Genomic DNA, 12502 nt, shown 5'->3' on the forward strand with positions numbered 1-12502 from the left:
ATTTTGGTTGTAGCAAGTAGTTACTTGAGTTACTGTTGCCTTCCTATTAGCCCAAAGCAGTTTGGCCATTCTCCTCTGACCTCTGGCATCAACAAGGTGTTTTGACCGAGAACTGCTGCTCACTGGATATATTTTCTCTTTTTTTGGACTATTCTCTGTAAACCCTAGAGATGGTTGTGTGGGAAATCCCAGTAGATGAGCAGTTTCTGAAATACTCACACCAGCCTTTCTGGGGCCAACAACCATGACATATTCAAAGTCACTCAAGTCACTTTTCTTCCTCATTCTGATGCTTGGTTTAAATTTCAGCAGGTCGTCTCGACCATGCCTACGTCCCTAAATGCACTGAAATACTGTCATGTGATTGGCTGATTAGATATTTGCAGGAGTTGTTGAGCATGTGTATCCTAATAAAGAGATCAAGTGGATAGTGAGTGTATGTAGCTGTTGACTGATGTTTCTATGTGTCTGCATACGATCGGACTTGAGATTTAACGGTTTTTATACATGTAGTAACAGCTGCAATTATAGAAGTATTAGAATTATAAAGGGCAGTAAAGCTACACTGAAATATTCCCATTGTCTTTACAGAAAGTGTATTAACAGGCTATTCAGTATGATCATTAAGATCAACATTTCAGTGATATGTTAATTATATCTCGCCATTCTCACTCAATATTCCCCTAGATGAAACGCTTCGTCTTTTATCTTTAGTGAAGCAAAAATCCAGCTGTATACTGAGCTTTGTGAACAAACAAAGCTCAGTATACAGTCTGTGTGACTTTTGTCTGTTGATGGCCTTAAAAAACGAAACTCTATCTTAAGTTAAATTTAAAGTTTTCTAGCTGATGAAATTTTCTTTTGCTTAACCTCCAAAACTCATGAGTACTTCAGAGCGGTGAACAAACTTTTCAAGTTAGACTAGAGCTGTGTGCCCGACAGGAGTGTAATTAAAATATCCTCACTCTTTGATGTCATCCAGGTCCTAGAGTAAAAGAATTTACTGTTTAGAGCAATTCTAATAGTTTTTATAGATGTGTCAATTTATATATGTATAACAGAAAATAAGTAGAACGATAAGATAATTTTATTCAAATGAAAATGCAGTTAAACATGTGCGTTTACTTTATTCTTTGTCCAGTCACAGAAAGCGATTTCTTGATGTTGTTTAGATTAATAGTTGCTGATTTATTTTTTTCCTAAAATAAAGTGAAAATCAGACTTAAATAGTCCTGAAGGTTTCTGGGCTTCATCAGCATCTGATTGTAACCTCACCATTGTTTTGTGTGTGTGCACATCTACCGAGCACCTGTACGCCTGGTGTGTCATGCATATTCTATAAAACAGCATTTGTTCAGGAATCCTTAATACGAAGCCTTGTCACCTGTTGGGGATGTTTTCCCTTTAATGTGCTGGGATTTTCCCCTCGTCACTGTCAGAGGAGAGAGAGCGAGGCTCATTTTCTCATCCACACACCTGCCTCTCTTTCCCACACTGCACATGCATAAAGACACAAAAATCTCAGAACATTAATTCTGCGACTGGATTCAATTCTGCACAAATACAAACAGCAATGCACCAACATATGCTCACACACAACCACAAATACACACATTGGTGGTTCTCAGCCTCCTGCTGGTTTTAACAGCCCACCAGAGTCCAGTCTCAGCATGTCGTAACATGCTGACTCCTGCCATATCCCTCAAATCCCTTTCAATTAGAAGCTCCTGCGCTGGTCCTTCGAATCTGTGCAAACCCAGGGTGCGAAACTCGCCCACATACACACATGCTTAGAGCTCACATGCAGACATATACGTATGTGCACACAAATGAGAGAGCATAGAGTATGCCTACACCCTTCTTGCACAATCCGTATTACACACACACACACACACACAAACCCTGAATAAGGGTAAGACGCCTGCATCTGCCTATTATGCACATCCACGCTGTTGGCTCTCCCTGAATATTTAATGTTCTCTTTACAATGACTGCACCATTACCTAGAGCATGGGAGCACCCAGCTTAGCACGCTGAAACACTGCAGACTAGTACTGAAGGTTGTCCAGCTTTGGCACGGCTTGTTTCGCATATGAGGAAAGCACAGAGAGACAGATTACTAGAATGAACCTTTATTAATGACAATCAGAGCTGCTAAAGAAGGTTTGAGTTTAAAGTGACTCCCAGTTCCCGAACTTATAAATATATTCAGCAATTTTCATTTTTTACATTTTTTTTGGCTGGTCTTTTTTGGACATTTGCACTTTTGCCTTTCGGGTATGTGTCTTGTAGAAAGTAATGTGTTCTCCCATAAGCTTTGTCTGCTTTCTCTACGTTTCCTGAGTGTGTTTTGATTGAATGTCTGCTGTGGAGCCTTGGTCGAAGTGCTGTCGAAATACAGTCATTGTTGCCACCGCCTCCTCTTCTCTGCCAGCGCTCGCATTATACAGACAGGAAGGCGGCACAAAGCTGTCAAACTTTACAGTACTGGCCTGCTAAAGCACTCACATTTTCATTTCTTATCTTTTTTTATGTGACTGTGTGTGTGTGTGTGTGTGTGCGTTTAACGGCACATCTTCCTGTTTGTGCATGTGTTTACAGTTTCCATGTGCACTTTCTATTATGTTGTGTCTTTTTCACTTGTCACGACACTTAGATGTGACTTTTATTGGGTGATCACGCCGAGAATTGTCAAGAGAGGCAGCTAGAGGAAGTTTCACAAATAAACTCACTGTTCCTGGGTGTGGTTCAGCCTTGTGCTGCTTAAGAAGTGTGAATATCCCAGGCGGAAGCATCCAGTCCATCCAGGCTGCATGCATATAAATAATGCTAAGAGAAGGAGACGACGATGATACTAGTGAAAGGATGCTTGATAGACATTTTCAGGTCGATAGTGGACACAGAACAATGTGGTCTCATAGCTTCATGTAAGATTATCAAAATAAAAATAAAATGTTAAGGCCAGTTTTTTTTTTTTTTAAATTAAAAAAAGTCAAATTAATGAATAACTTTGGCTTCAGGCTATTAAATGTCCAAGAGCTTAAAGCTATGGATTTAAGCTCAGCACAGTTAGCCCCATCTCAGTAAAGCCCTCCTTCGATCCGAAACTTAATGGCACCTCTGATTGAAGTCAAGTTTTTAACCTTGTTCATGTGGTGTTTTATTTATTCATTCGTTTATTTTTGGAAGCCGGGTCATGAGTTAAAAAAAAAAAGCAGTCAGAGTTGAGGCTGGACATGTAACAAACCAATTGAAACCAGTCCTGTGAACTTGCTGCATCTGGCTAATTTATCAGAGCAAAGTTTGTATAGCATCAGAAAGACACTATATTAACTGATAAATGACATTGTGAAGTTGAAGGGTGATACTGTTTAAGGGCGCCTTTTAAAATTTCAGCTCAGTGTGTGAGTCTTCTGCTCTCTGTTTCACCACAAGTGCCTCACCTGTCCTCCTCCTCTGCTCTGCTTCACAAACAGACAACAGACACACAAGGAATGTAGCAGAGAAAAGACAGGTGAAGTAAGGATAACGTTACTTAAGTTGTCAACAACTTAAATGCATTAAGAGCTTCCCAAGAAGAGTTAATCCATCAAAATGCTTTATTTGTGATGGCAAATTTGTTTAGTTTTAACAGTAAGCCTTAGCATCATCTAGTGTACTCCTGGAACTGAATGCAAACCTTGGTTTTGTCTTTCCTCTGAATCACAGAAACAACATCCTCTCTGTGCTTTGGACATCCTGATTTATAAATTAAGCACATTTTACTCTACTAAACAACTCTAACAAAACATGCACTTCGGCTGTGTAAACCATGATGTATTTAAGAAGAGAATTTGTAAGGCAGATGCAGAGGGTGAGTGGAGATGGTCTGCAGGCAGTTAGCTGAGGAATGATGTAAATTAAATAAGTTAAAAGCACAGAGTTGCATCTAAGGCATTTTAAGACATGAAGGCTTTATTTTCAGGGGGGGGAAATGAAATTTGTCATTTTAATGAAGAGAGGTGAGTTTTGGCAGATTTAATCAATGCCAGGAGATGGATTTTAATTGCTTCATTCTACTCAGAACCATTACCATGAGTAATGTTCTTATTTTGTTTAATGTCTGATTTGACATAATATAAATGATTAGTGCAAACGTATGTGAGTAACAGCTGCACCCTTTGCACAACCACAGATTGGCCACATAACAGTGAATATTAAAGGCTCGGTTTTCTAAAACAGAGTGAGTGAGCGCAGCATCCAGTATAAGTTGTTAACAGTAAATATCATTACAGCCTTTCACAAACTGCTACCTTTATGACCCCTTTAAAATTCAGTTTTTATTGAGACTGTCAAAGAGATCTTCATTGTAGCTGCAATCATCTGGTGCCACTATTTTGTGTGGTTGCTGCATTGGATTGTTTTTTTCTGTCTTTTTTTTTTCTATTTATGTAATACAAGGATTTCAGAAAACATCCAAGCCAACAAAAACTACAGATATAAGTGTATTTAATAAACATGTCTCCGTTGAGGGGCTTTCTGAGATTGCCCTTTGGTTGAAATATGTAATAGGTACTCTATTACTTCATACAAGCATACATACAGTTAGGTCCGTAATTTGTTGGACAAAGATACCTTCTGTACACCACAGCAGTGGATCCAGCCATCGATATGTGATGGAAGTGGAGACTTTCAGCTTTATTTCAAGGGGTTTTTGTGAAGAACAGTGGGCAGAGTGGATCGCAGGATTTAGAGTGGTCAACTCGAGTGCATTTATTAACAGTGAAATACCAGGGTGATACATACAGATAGTGATCAGCAGGTTCTCTATAGAACTGCCAGCATGCAGTCGAGTCCTATAGAGTCTTGCTAATGACCTACTAATTTTATTCAGGTGTGTTGCAGCAGGGACACGTTTAAAAGTTTCAGGACACCAGCTCTCGAGGACTGGAGTTTGACACCCCTGATACAGAAGCTTCTGAGGACAACGCTGAGAGAGCGTTGCCCATAGTGAGACACTGAAGTGAATGTTTGAAAGAGACATTCTGGTTTTTATACCAGTCTATGTTTGGGTTATGGTGTCTCAACCAGGTGTGACTAACGACGAGAGGAGTGAGAGGGGCCTCAAGAAGACAGACAAAGTTGTTTTGAGTTGTTGCCAGAGAGAATGAGGGGATGATTTAAGATGACTTTTGCTGGAAACATGAGTCTGGGTAGGGTTGAGCCATTTCACTGCTCGCTCGCCAGTATCCCTACTACTACTTGCGAGCGCGGTCTTTTGGGCGCACAGGACAGGCATAAATGAAATGTCCTTTCACTCCAAAATAAAGGCACTCACCAGCTGAGAGCTGTTCTGCGAGGGAGAGTCGGCCCGCCCAAGTTGCACGGGTTGTTCCTCATTGTCTTCACTAATGCTCCATTCCTGGTAGCAGGTGTGTTCAGCCAGAGGCGAACCACAATGAGTCCCGTCCATGAACACAGACACAGAAACTCAAACACAGAGAGAAACAGGAGGACTGAGGGGCCATGACAGTTTTACAAACATTTTGCATTAATTGTTTAGCAGTTACAGCCATTTTTATACAAAATTTAACACTTGGATGAGAAAAAAACCCAGTTGATTCTAAACATTTTTATCAAAACTCTATAGTAAGTGTTCACTTCTTTCAATAGTATGGCTCACAAACTACTGAATGTAAAGGCTTCATCTTGTTTAGGTGTTTCTGCTTTTAAATATTAAAACACAACTAGAGTTCAGCTTCTTGCTGTAAAATTTATTTCATTTCTTTACTAATTGCAATTAAAAGTTATTTGATACTTTGGTAGGGCTACATCCACACCTAGAATTCATATTTACCGGAGAAATAAAACCGGAAAATAGAGAAGAATAGATTGGGGTTTAAAATACACCCAGCTCTTAGTCTGGCTGTACTATCTGCCCAGATTTATTAAGTAGGGCAAAGTAACGGAGGTCACAATTGCAAAAAATAATAATGATTTTTTCTTACAAACCTCTCTACCACATGTGCTTAACTGTTGACCTGCAGAAGAACCTGTGCTGCGTGCATAATTGCTTGCATTTGTAATTTTCTGTGTGAGGCTGCAGGCATTATTGTAAATATTATAAACTTCAGATAGCATATTATTTTTATTATTTATTATTTATTATTTCTTTATTATTTCACCTCAGCTCTGAGTCCCAATGCTTATTTTTGATTTTTTTTGTTGTTGTTTGTTTTTGTTTTTTAAATATTAAGGCGCTCTAAAAACCGCTGCTGAGAAAAGACACGCAGAAACTATTTTACTGTGAATTAGTCTGTGTGTATAAATGTGACCATTTGGTCCTAAAACACTGCAGTCCGCTCTGCTCACTGTTTAAAAACAACTTGGCCGTGTTTGTGTACCAATATGTGCACCTCGATGTGCGTAACTTGTACTGGGATTCTTCCTCCGTGATCAAGTCACCAGTATGATCGAGGACTACAAATATATGGGACTGGGATCTAAACTTGCAATTGGGAGTTACGAGTTAAAACAGTACAGAGGCAGAGTTGTGGCATTGTGCTCATCAACCTTGCTCGTTTTGATGACATCTCGATAAAAAAAAAAATTAATTCAGCATAATTTGCAGTGAATTATGCCTCAATGAATAGTCCCAATTTTTTGCCCTCAAAAAGAGAACAACAAATACATGGACAGCCACAAAAACATCTCTGTTCAGTTGGAAAATCAACACTGCCCCCCTTTAGTAAATACCAGCAGCAGCTTTTTAAACAGAAACTCTCAGCTGTAGCGCAGACCATTATTAAATCTTGTCTTAAACTGCATAAACAGTATTTTCTGAATGAGAAGTCCTTTCCATGCCCCTCCTCAAGCCAGCTAGACATCGGAGAAATCTCTCAGGTTCAAGAAAGTCCAGGAAAGAAGCAAAACAGACCAATAACTGGAAGTTAATAACCATTCATGATCTGACAGGAATGAAACTCGGCCGTGAATTTCGGAGAAAGGTACAGCCGCAGTCTTCAGTCAGACATTGAAAACTTCACAGTGCTACTGGGAAACGTCCACAGGTGCATAAAACACAGCCTAACAGAAATACTCTGAATTTCTATTTCAGATTATATGGACGTGGACACACATAAATCTATAAAGTAAATGGGAAAGAGAGAGATTCTAACACAGTTCTCTGAAATATTTTGTTACTTGTTAAGGTTAATTCAACCCTCCTCACCAATCAGAAGACTTAATTTGAGATAACTCATGAATGAACTGGAATACTGCCATCTTACACCTCTTGCTTCTCTGCCAAGGTCACACATTTTTATCAGCCTTTCAACCAGATGCCCAGATACAAGATTAAAATCAGCCTTTGCTTCCAACTTTCTTGCAGATTGGTGAAAAAGACAACCCCAGAAATGGGCCTGAAAAAAGCCTTAAAGATAGCAGCGGTCTGAGCCAAATTATCTTCTGAGATTAGTGAACATTCTGTTTCCAAAAATGGTTACATGAACTGATTCTGTTACACATTTGGAAAACGCTTGTTTGAATTACTTGAAACATTAATCCAAGTCAGTTTAGCTTTTACTACAATACTTGAATATGACCTGTCTAAGTTTTTTCTAATGCTTTTTATTCCATATGGGAAAGATGGTTACATGCTTATTCATCATTATAGCTAAAGGTCTTATGCACTAGAGTACTGCACTTCCTCTAATGTTTCTCTTGTCTGTTCCCCTAGGTAGGCTGGTGGGAGAATGGCGTGCTGAGGTTACGGTACCCAGCCTGGTCCCGCTACGGGCCATTCCTTAAACCACCCGATGATGCCCAGCACCTGCGTGTTGTCACACTGGAAGAAAGGCCATTTGTCATTGTAGAGCTTGCAGACCCTGCATCTGGAACCTGCATCCGTGACTCAGTTCCCTGCAGACGACCCCTTAATGCCAGGTTCGAAAGCCTTGAAAGGAAGAGGGAAAAATATAAAAGAAATAACTCATGTCTCTTATTATGTATGTGATGTGATTATATTTTCCATACCTTATTTTTGTACACTTTCATTTCAAAAATGGTGGTACTTTGGGAAAAGAAATAACGGAGGGTAATCTAATTGAAAGGAGTACTAGAGACTGCTTTATTTACTAGTGTTTGGAATGGAGTTCCTAAGCTCTCATGATGCCATCCAATTGAGGTGACATCAGTCACCTATCAAAACTGTGGTCTCTTCACTCCCTGGCCATAATCAATAACAGACTGCTCTCCAGAGGATCAGTGGAATGACTCAGGGGTCTGGAATCAGATATGACCACAGTGGAGCTTTATGGTTCATCAGCTTCTGAAGGGATGACAGCACCTATCCTGCACAGGTCGATCAAACCTGTCAACAAGTGCTTGGCCACAGTACTGCATTTTTGTGACCATATCCAACTGTCTTCCTTTCCTTTCCTTTCCTTTCCTTTCCTTTCCTTTCCTTTCCTTAAAGATTTTTGCCTTTAAACTTTTACTTTGATTATTTTTTGCTATTATTGTTTACTCTCTGTGCTGTGTCTCTTTCATAGTGCCATCCATGAGGGTGTGGCTCCAATGAAGCAGTGCTGCAAGGGTTTCTGCATTGACATCCTCAAGAGATTGGCCAAAATTGTCGGCTTCACCTACGATCTTTACTTAGTGACCAATGGGAAACATGGGAAGAAAATTGATGGGGTTTGGAACGGCATGATTGGAGAGGCAAGTCTTTGTGAGTGTGTGTGTGTGTGTCTGTAAGCCCGTGGAAGCTCACGGTTCTGCCTGTCTGCCTTTGTGAGCAATGTGTTCTCAATGTCGCTCCCGTATCACTTGTGCATGTGTGAAAAGGGTGTGTGTGTGTGTGCCTCTGCATATTTGAGTTGCATTTTCGGTCAACGAGTAGCATTCCTCAGTGTGTGGTCCTGCGTCCTCGGTGACCAGTTAAACGCTAAGTGTCACATCAATCGCTGTGAGAGTTATGGCCACTTAACCACTGCTAGCAATCAGACAGCTGTCATTTATTACACACTGCAGCAGGCGTGCACACACAAACACACACACACACACACACACACACACACACACACACACACACACACACAAACGCTTACTGTATTAGAGAGAAAATAACTCACGGTTAAACAAATTAGAAGGACAAGCATAATGTGTAACACATGCAGTGAGCTCACTCCTACAAACGCATCCCGACAGTGTGTTATCTGCAGAGACACATCCTTAGTCACAAACGCGCACACACAAACACACACTCTGTCAGATACCCCCTAGCTGGTAGTCCTTGATATTTTCTTGGTAATATAGTTCATGATCCACCATCAAGTAAAGATACAGAGATGCTGGCGAGAAAATGGGAAAAAAAAAAAAAAGCATGCACAGACAGACAGAAAAGCATGCACACATCCTCACACACCAGCCGAGATCGATACGGGAGCTGCTGTTTCATTGAAGCGCCCTGCTGTTTCTATCTTTGTCCCAGAGGGAACTTGCCAAACGCCAGTTGTCACAGGTTCCAAAACAGTTCCACTGCGCTCTCCTGCTCTATCATTTATAACTTGAGCCCGGGCCAAAGCTGTCTGTCGAATCTATTTTTTACATGCAAAAGGGCAAGCGAATTTTGTTTTCTCAAACTAATGTCTGTCTTTTGATCAGATGTTCCAAAGCCTGCCATTCTTTGATCAGGTAATCCAGAGACTTGGCAAAGTTGAGAGGAGGGTGCTTTGCTTTCCACTTCGCTTCATTTTTCTGCTGATTTGCTCTGAAGAGCGAATGTGCCATGTCTAATGTAGATTAACATTTCACTCGTACAATCAGCGGACACAGCGGTTTTCAGGTTTTTGCTAGATGGTGGCAGGGTTGAGAAGGGTCCTAGCTCATTTTGTATGCTAAAGGGATGCTGAAGAGACACGTGTTCAGTATTTGTACAAGACCAAGTTTCTCATGCAGGCAAATTTAATGATGTACAAAGGGTCAAGGTGTGAATTGTCAGCACCTTACCTGAAAACCTTCTGGACTGGCTTTGTCTAGCTGTAACAGGTACACGATTTACTCATAATTACAGCCGATTTATTTCTTAGCACTGCTCTTTGTCCCCCTTTAGGTGGTGTACAAGCGGGCGGATATGGCCATTGGCTCGCTGACTATCAATGAGGAGAGGTCAGAAGTTGTGGATTTCTCTGTGCCCTTTGTGGAAACGGGGATCAGTGTCATGGTCTCCCGTAGCAATGGGACTGTATCGCCATCAGCTTTCTTAGGTAAGAGGCTGTGTTTGTGGGCGGCGTGTAGCTGATGTACAGAATCTAATCTAATTGCGGAGCGCTGAGTTTGCATAAAACTCCCTAGCCTTTGGTTGCTAGTTCTTTACATCAAGATTAGCCATTAGTTTTTCTTAGGTTCACGTCTTCTTAACTTTTACTTTCACTCCGTCAGCAGACTCCAGGCTCCAGTGGGAGAACAGTGTTATGGGCCTATAGACTGCATTGAGATGATTGTAAAAAAAAAAAAAAAAAAGGAAGAAGAAGAAAGAGAAGAGAGGGTGTTTATGGGCTTTTTGAGAATATATTTGCTCCAGTGGTTTTTATTTCTCTGCATATATAGTCTCCATTATGGGCTAGATTTATGAAACATTCTTGTTTCTTATACTGATAATGACAGTTACAATAATTTAATAATGCAATAAGAATACAAAAAAGTGCATGTTTTTGTTTTTTTCCACAGAGCCCTACAGTCCAGCGGTGTGGGTGATGATGTTTGTCATGTGCCTGACCGTCGTGGCTGTGACTGTCTTTATTTTTGAGTTCTTCAGCCCCGTAGGCTACAACCGCAGTCTCCAGACTGGCAAGAGTGAGTGATGAGTCCAAGCTGTCCGTGTTTCCCAGTGTGATTAATGCATCTCTGTGAAGTCCATCACTGTTGCCAAATGGATCAAAAGAACAAACATTAAACACACTCCTGGAAAACTGGTTCAGAAAAAAAAATCTTAGTCACAATGATCTTATGGAAGCATCTGATTGTTTTTTTGTTTTTTGCTGTCTCGTTAGTTAGCTGTTACATTAGAGGGGGAAAAAATCGATGTGTATTTTGAATCAGCTGCCATGAATCTTTAGCTGTGAGTGTAGCAAAGAGGAAATTATACCTACAGTATGCTGAACTCCTTCCAAGTATTCTCAATACCGAAGAAGCCATTTATTATTCAGCAGCATAGTTTGTACCCCTGTGATATTCAGTATGGCTGATGCCTTGGTCCAATACCCAGCCTGGCTCGCCTCTTTTACTGCATGATTGCTGTGTTCTACATAAATTTACTCCTCTGTCATCCTCCCATATATCCCTCTTATTCACTCTCGCCTCTCTTCTTCCTGCCTCCTTTATTCCCGCTGTGTAAAGGCAGGAGTGTTTGAGTCCTTTTGAATAGTGTTTTTGCACCAGGTGGTTTGTTTGATCGTGTAGAAGATGAATTGATATCTGCTATGTACGTAACATATAGGCGCCACCTTATGAGGTTTGTTGTCAAAAGAAAATCTGCAAGGTTTCCTTTTTCGTATGCTCTGAGGCTGTTTTTCATTCAGACATGTTTAATTTGAGTCAGCCGCTTCATTTACAGATGCCTGTGAATACACTTGTGCTGAGTACCGTCTGGATCGCTTCCTAGAAATAAATATAGTGTTACAACTGCTCTTTTTAAACTGAAAGGTTTTCTTTTTAATTTCTTCTTTTCTTCCTTATCTTTCTGGACAGAGGCTGGAGGGTCTACTTTCACTATAGGAAAGTCTGTCTGGCTTTTGTGGGCCATTGTCTTTAACAACTCTGTGCCAGTGGAGAACCCAAGAGGAACCACAAGCAAGATCATGGTGCTGATTTGGGCCTTCTTTGCTGTCATTTTTCTGGCCTCCTACACTGCTAACCTGGCTGCCTTCATGATCCAGGAGGAGTACATTGACACAGTGTCAGGCCTCTCGGACAAGAAGGTACTTCATGGCTTGAATACTGATTAAGCAGAAAAAGCAGAAGGAGAATTAAAGTCTTAGAGTGAGCTAAATCCCATGCATTTGAATGTTAAATTGATTAAAGCACAGGAATTTAGAAATGAATAAAATCTCATTTAACAGAACTCAATTACCACAGTTCTCGAATACTTAAAAGACAGTCCTAAATACTAATTTAAGTCCACAGACTGCTCTCTTTTCAAAGATTTGACTGTGCATGGAGTGTTGTAAGTTAGTCTGGAGAGTGGACAGAAATAGGTCAGACAGATTGGTGCACAGCCTGGTGTGTCTCATGCCCCTTCCGTCTCCCTCCCTCGTCTCCCTTTGCTCTGCTAGTTTCAGCATCCCGAGGAGCAGTACCCACCTCTGAAGTTTGGCACGGTGCCCAACGGTAGCACAGAAAAAAACATCCGCTCCAACTACCCAGACATGCACCAGTACATGGGAAAATACAACCAGAAGGGAGTGGAGGATGCCATACTGAACCTCAAGACCGGGTCTGTCTGCCATGAACCTTTACCTTT

The 12502-nt window shown here is 40.8% G+C and overlaps 1 protein-coding gene across 1 annotated transcript in view; it reads left to right on the plus strand.

Moving 5' to 3' along the window:
* Positions 1 to 12502, plus strand: part of LOC116323882 (glutamate receptor ionotropic, NMDA 2D) — a 34773-nt gene that overhangs the window by 8273 nt on the left and 13998 nt on the right. The window contains exons 6-11 of the mRNA XM_039619549.1: positions 7718 to 7923; positions 8532 to 8700; positions 10094 to 10247; positions 10711 to 10836; positions 11731 to 11960; positions 12315 to 12475. Coding sequence (XP_039475483.1) covers positions 7718 to 7923; positions 8532 to 8700; positions 10094 to 10247; positions 10711 to 10836; positions 11731 to 11960; positions 12315 to 12475 — 1046 coding nt within the window. The remainder of the gene's footprint in view (positions 1 to 7717; positions 7924 to 8531; positions 8701 to 10093; positions 10248 to 10710; positions 10837 to 11730; positions 11961 to 12314; positions 12476 to 12502) is intronic.

The sequence above is a fragment of the Oreochromis aureus genome, linkage group 11 (assembly GCF_013358895.1).
Source record: "Oreochromis aureus strain Israel breed Guangdong linkage group 11, ZZ_aureus, whole genome shotgun sequence".
In the NCBI taxonomy this organism is placed as follows: Eukaryota; Metazoa; Chordata; class Actinopteri; order Cichliformes; family Cichlidae; genus Oreochromis; species Oreochromis aureus.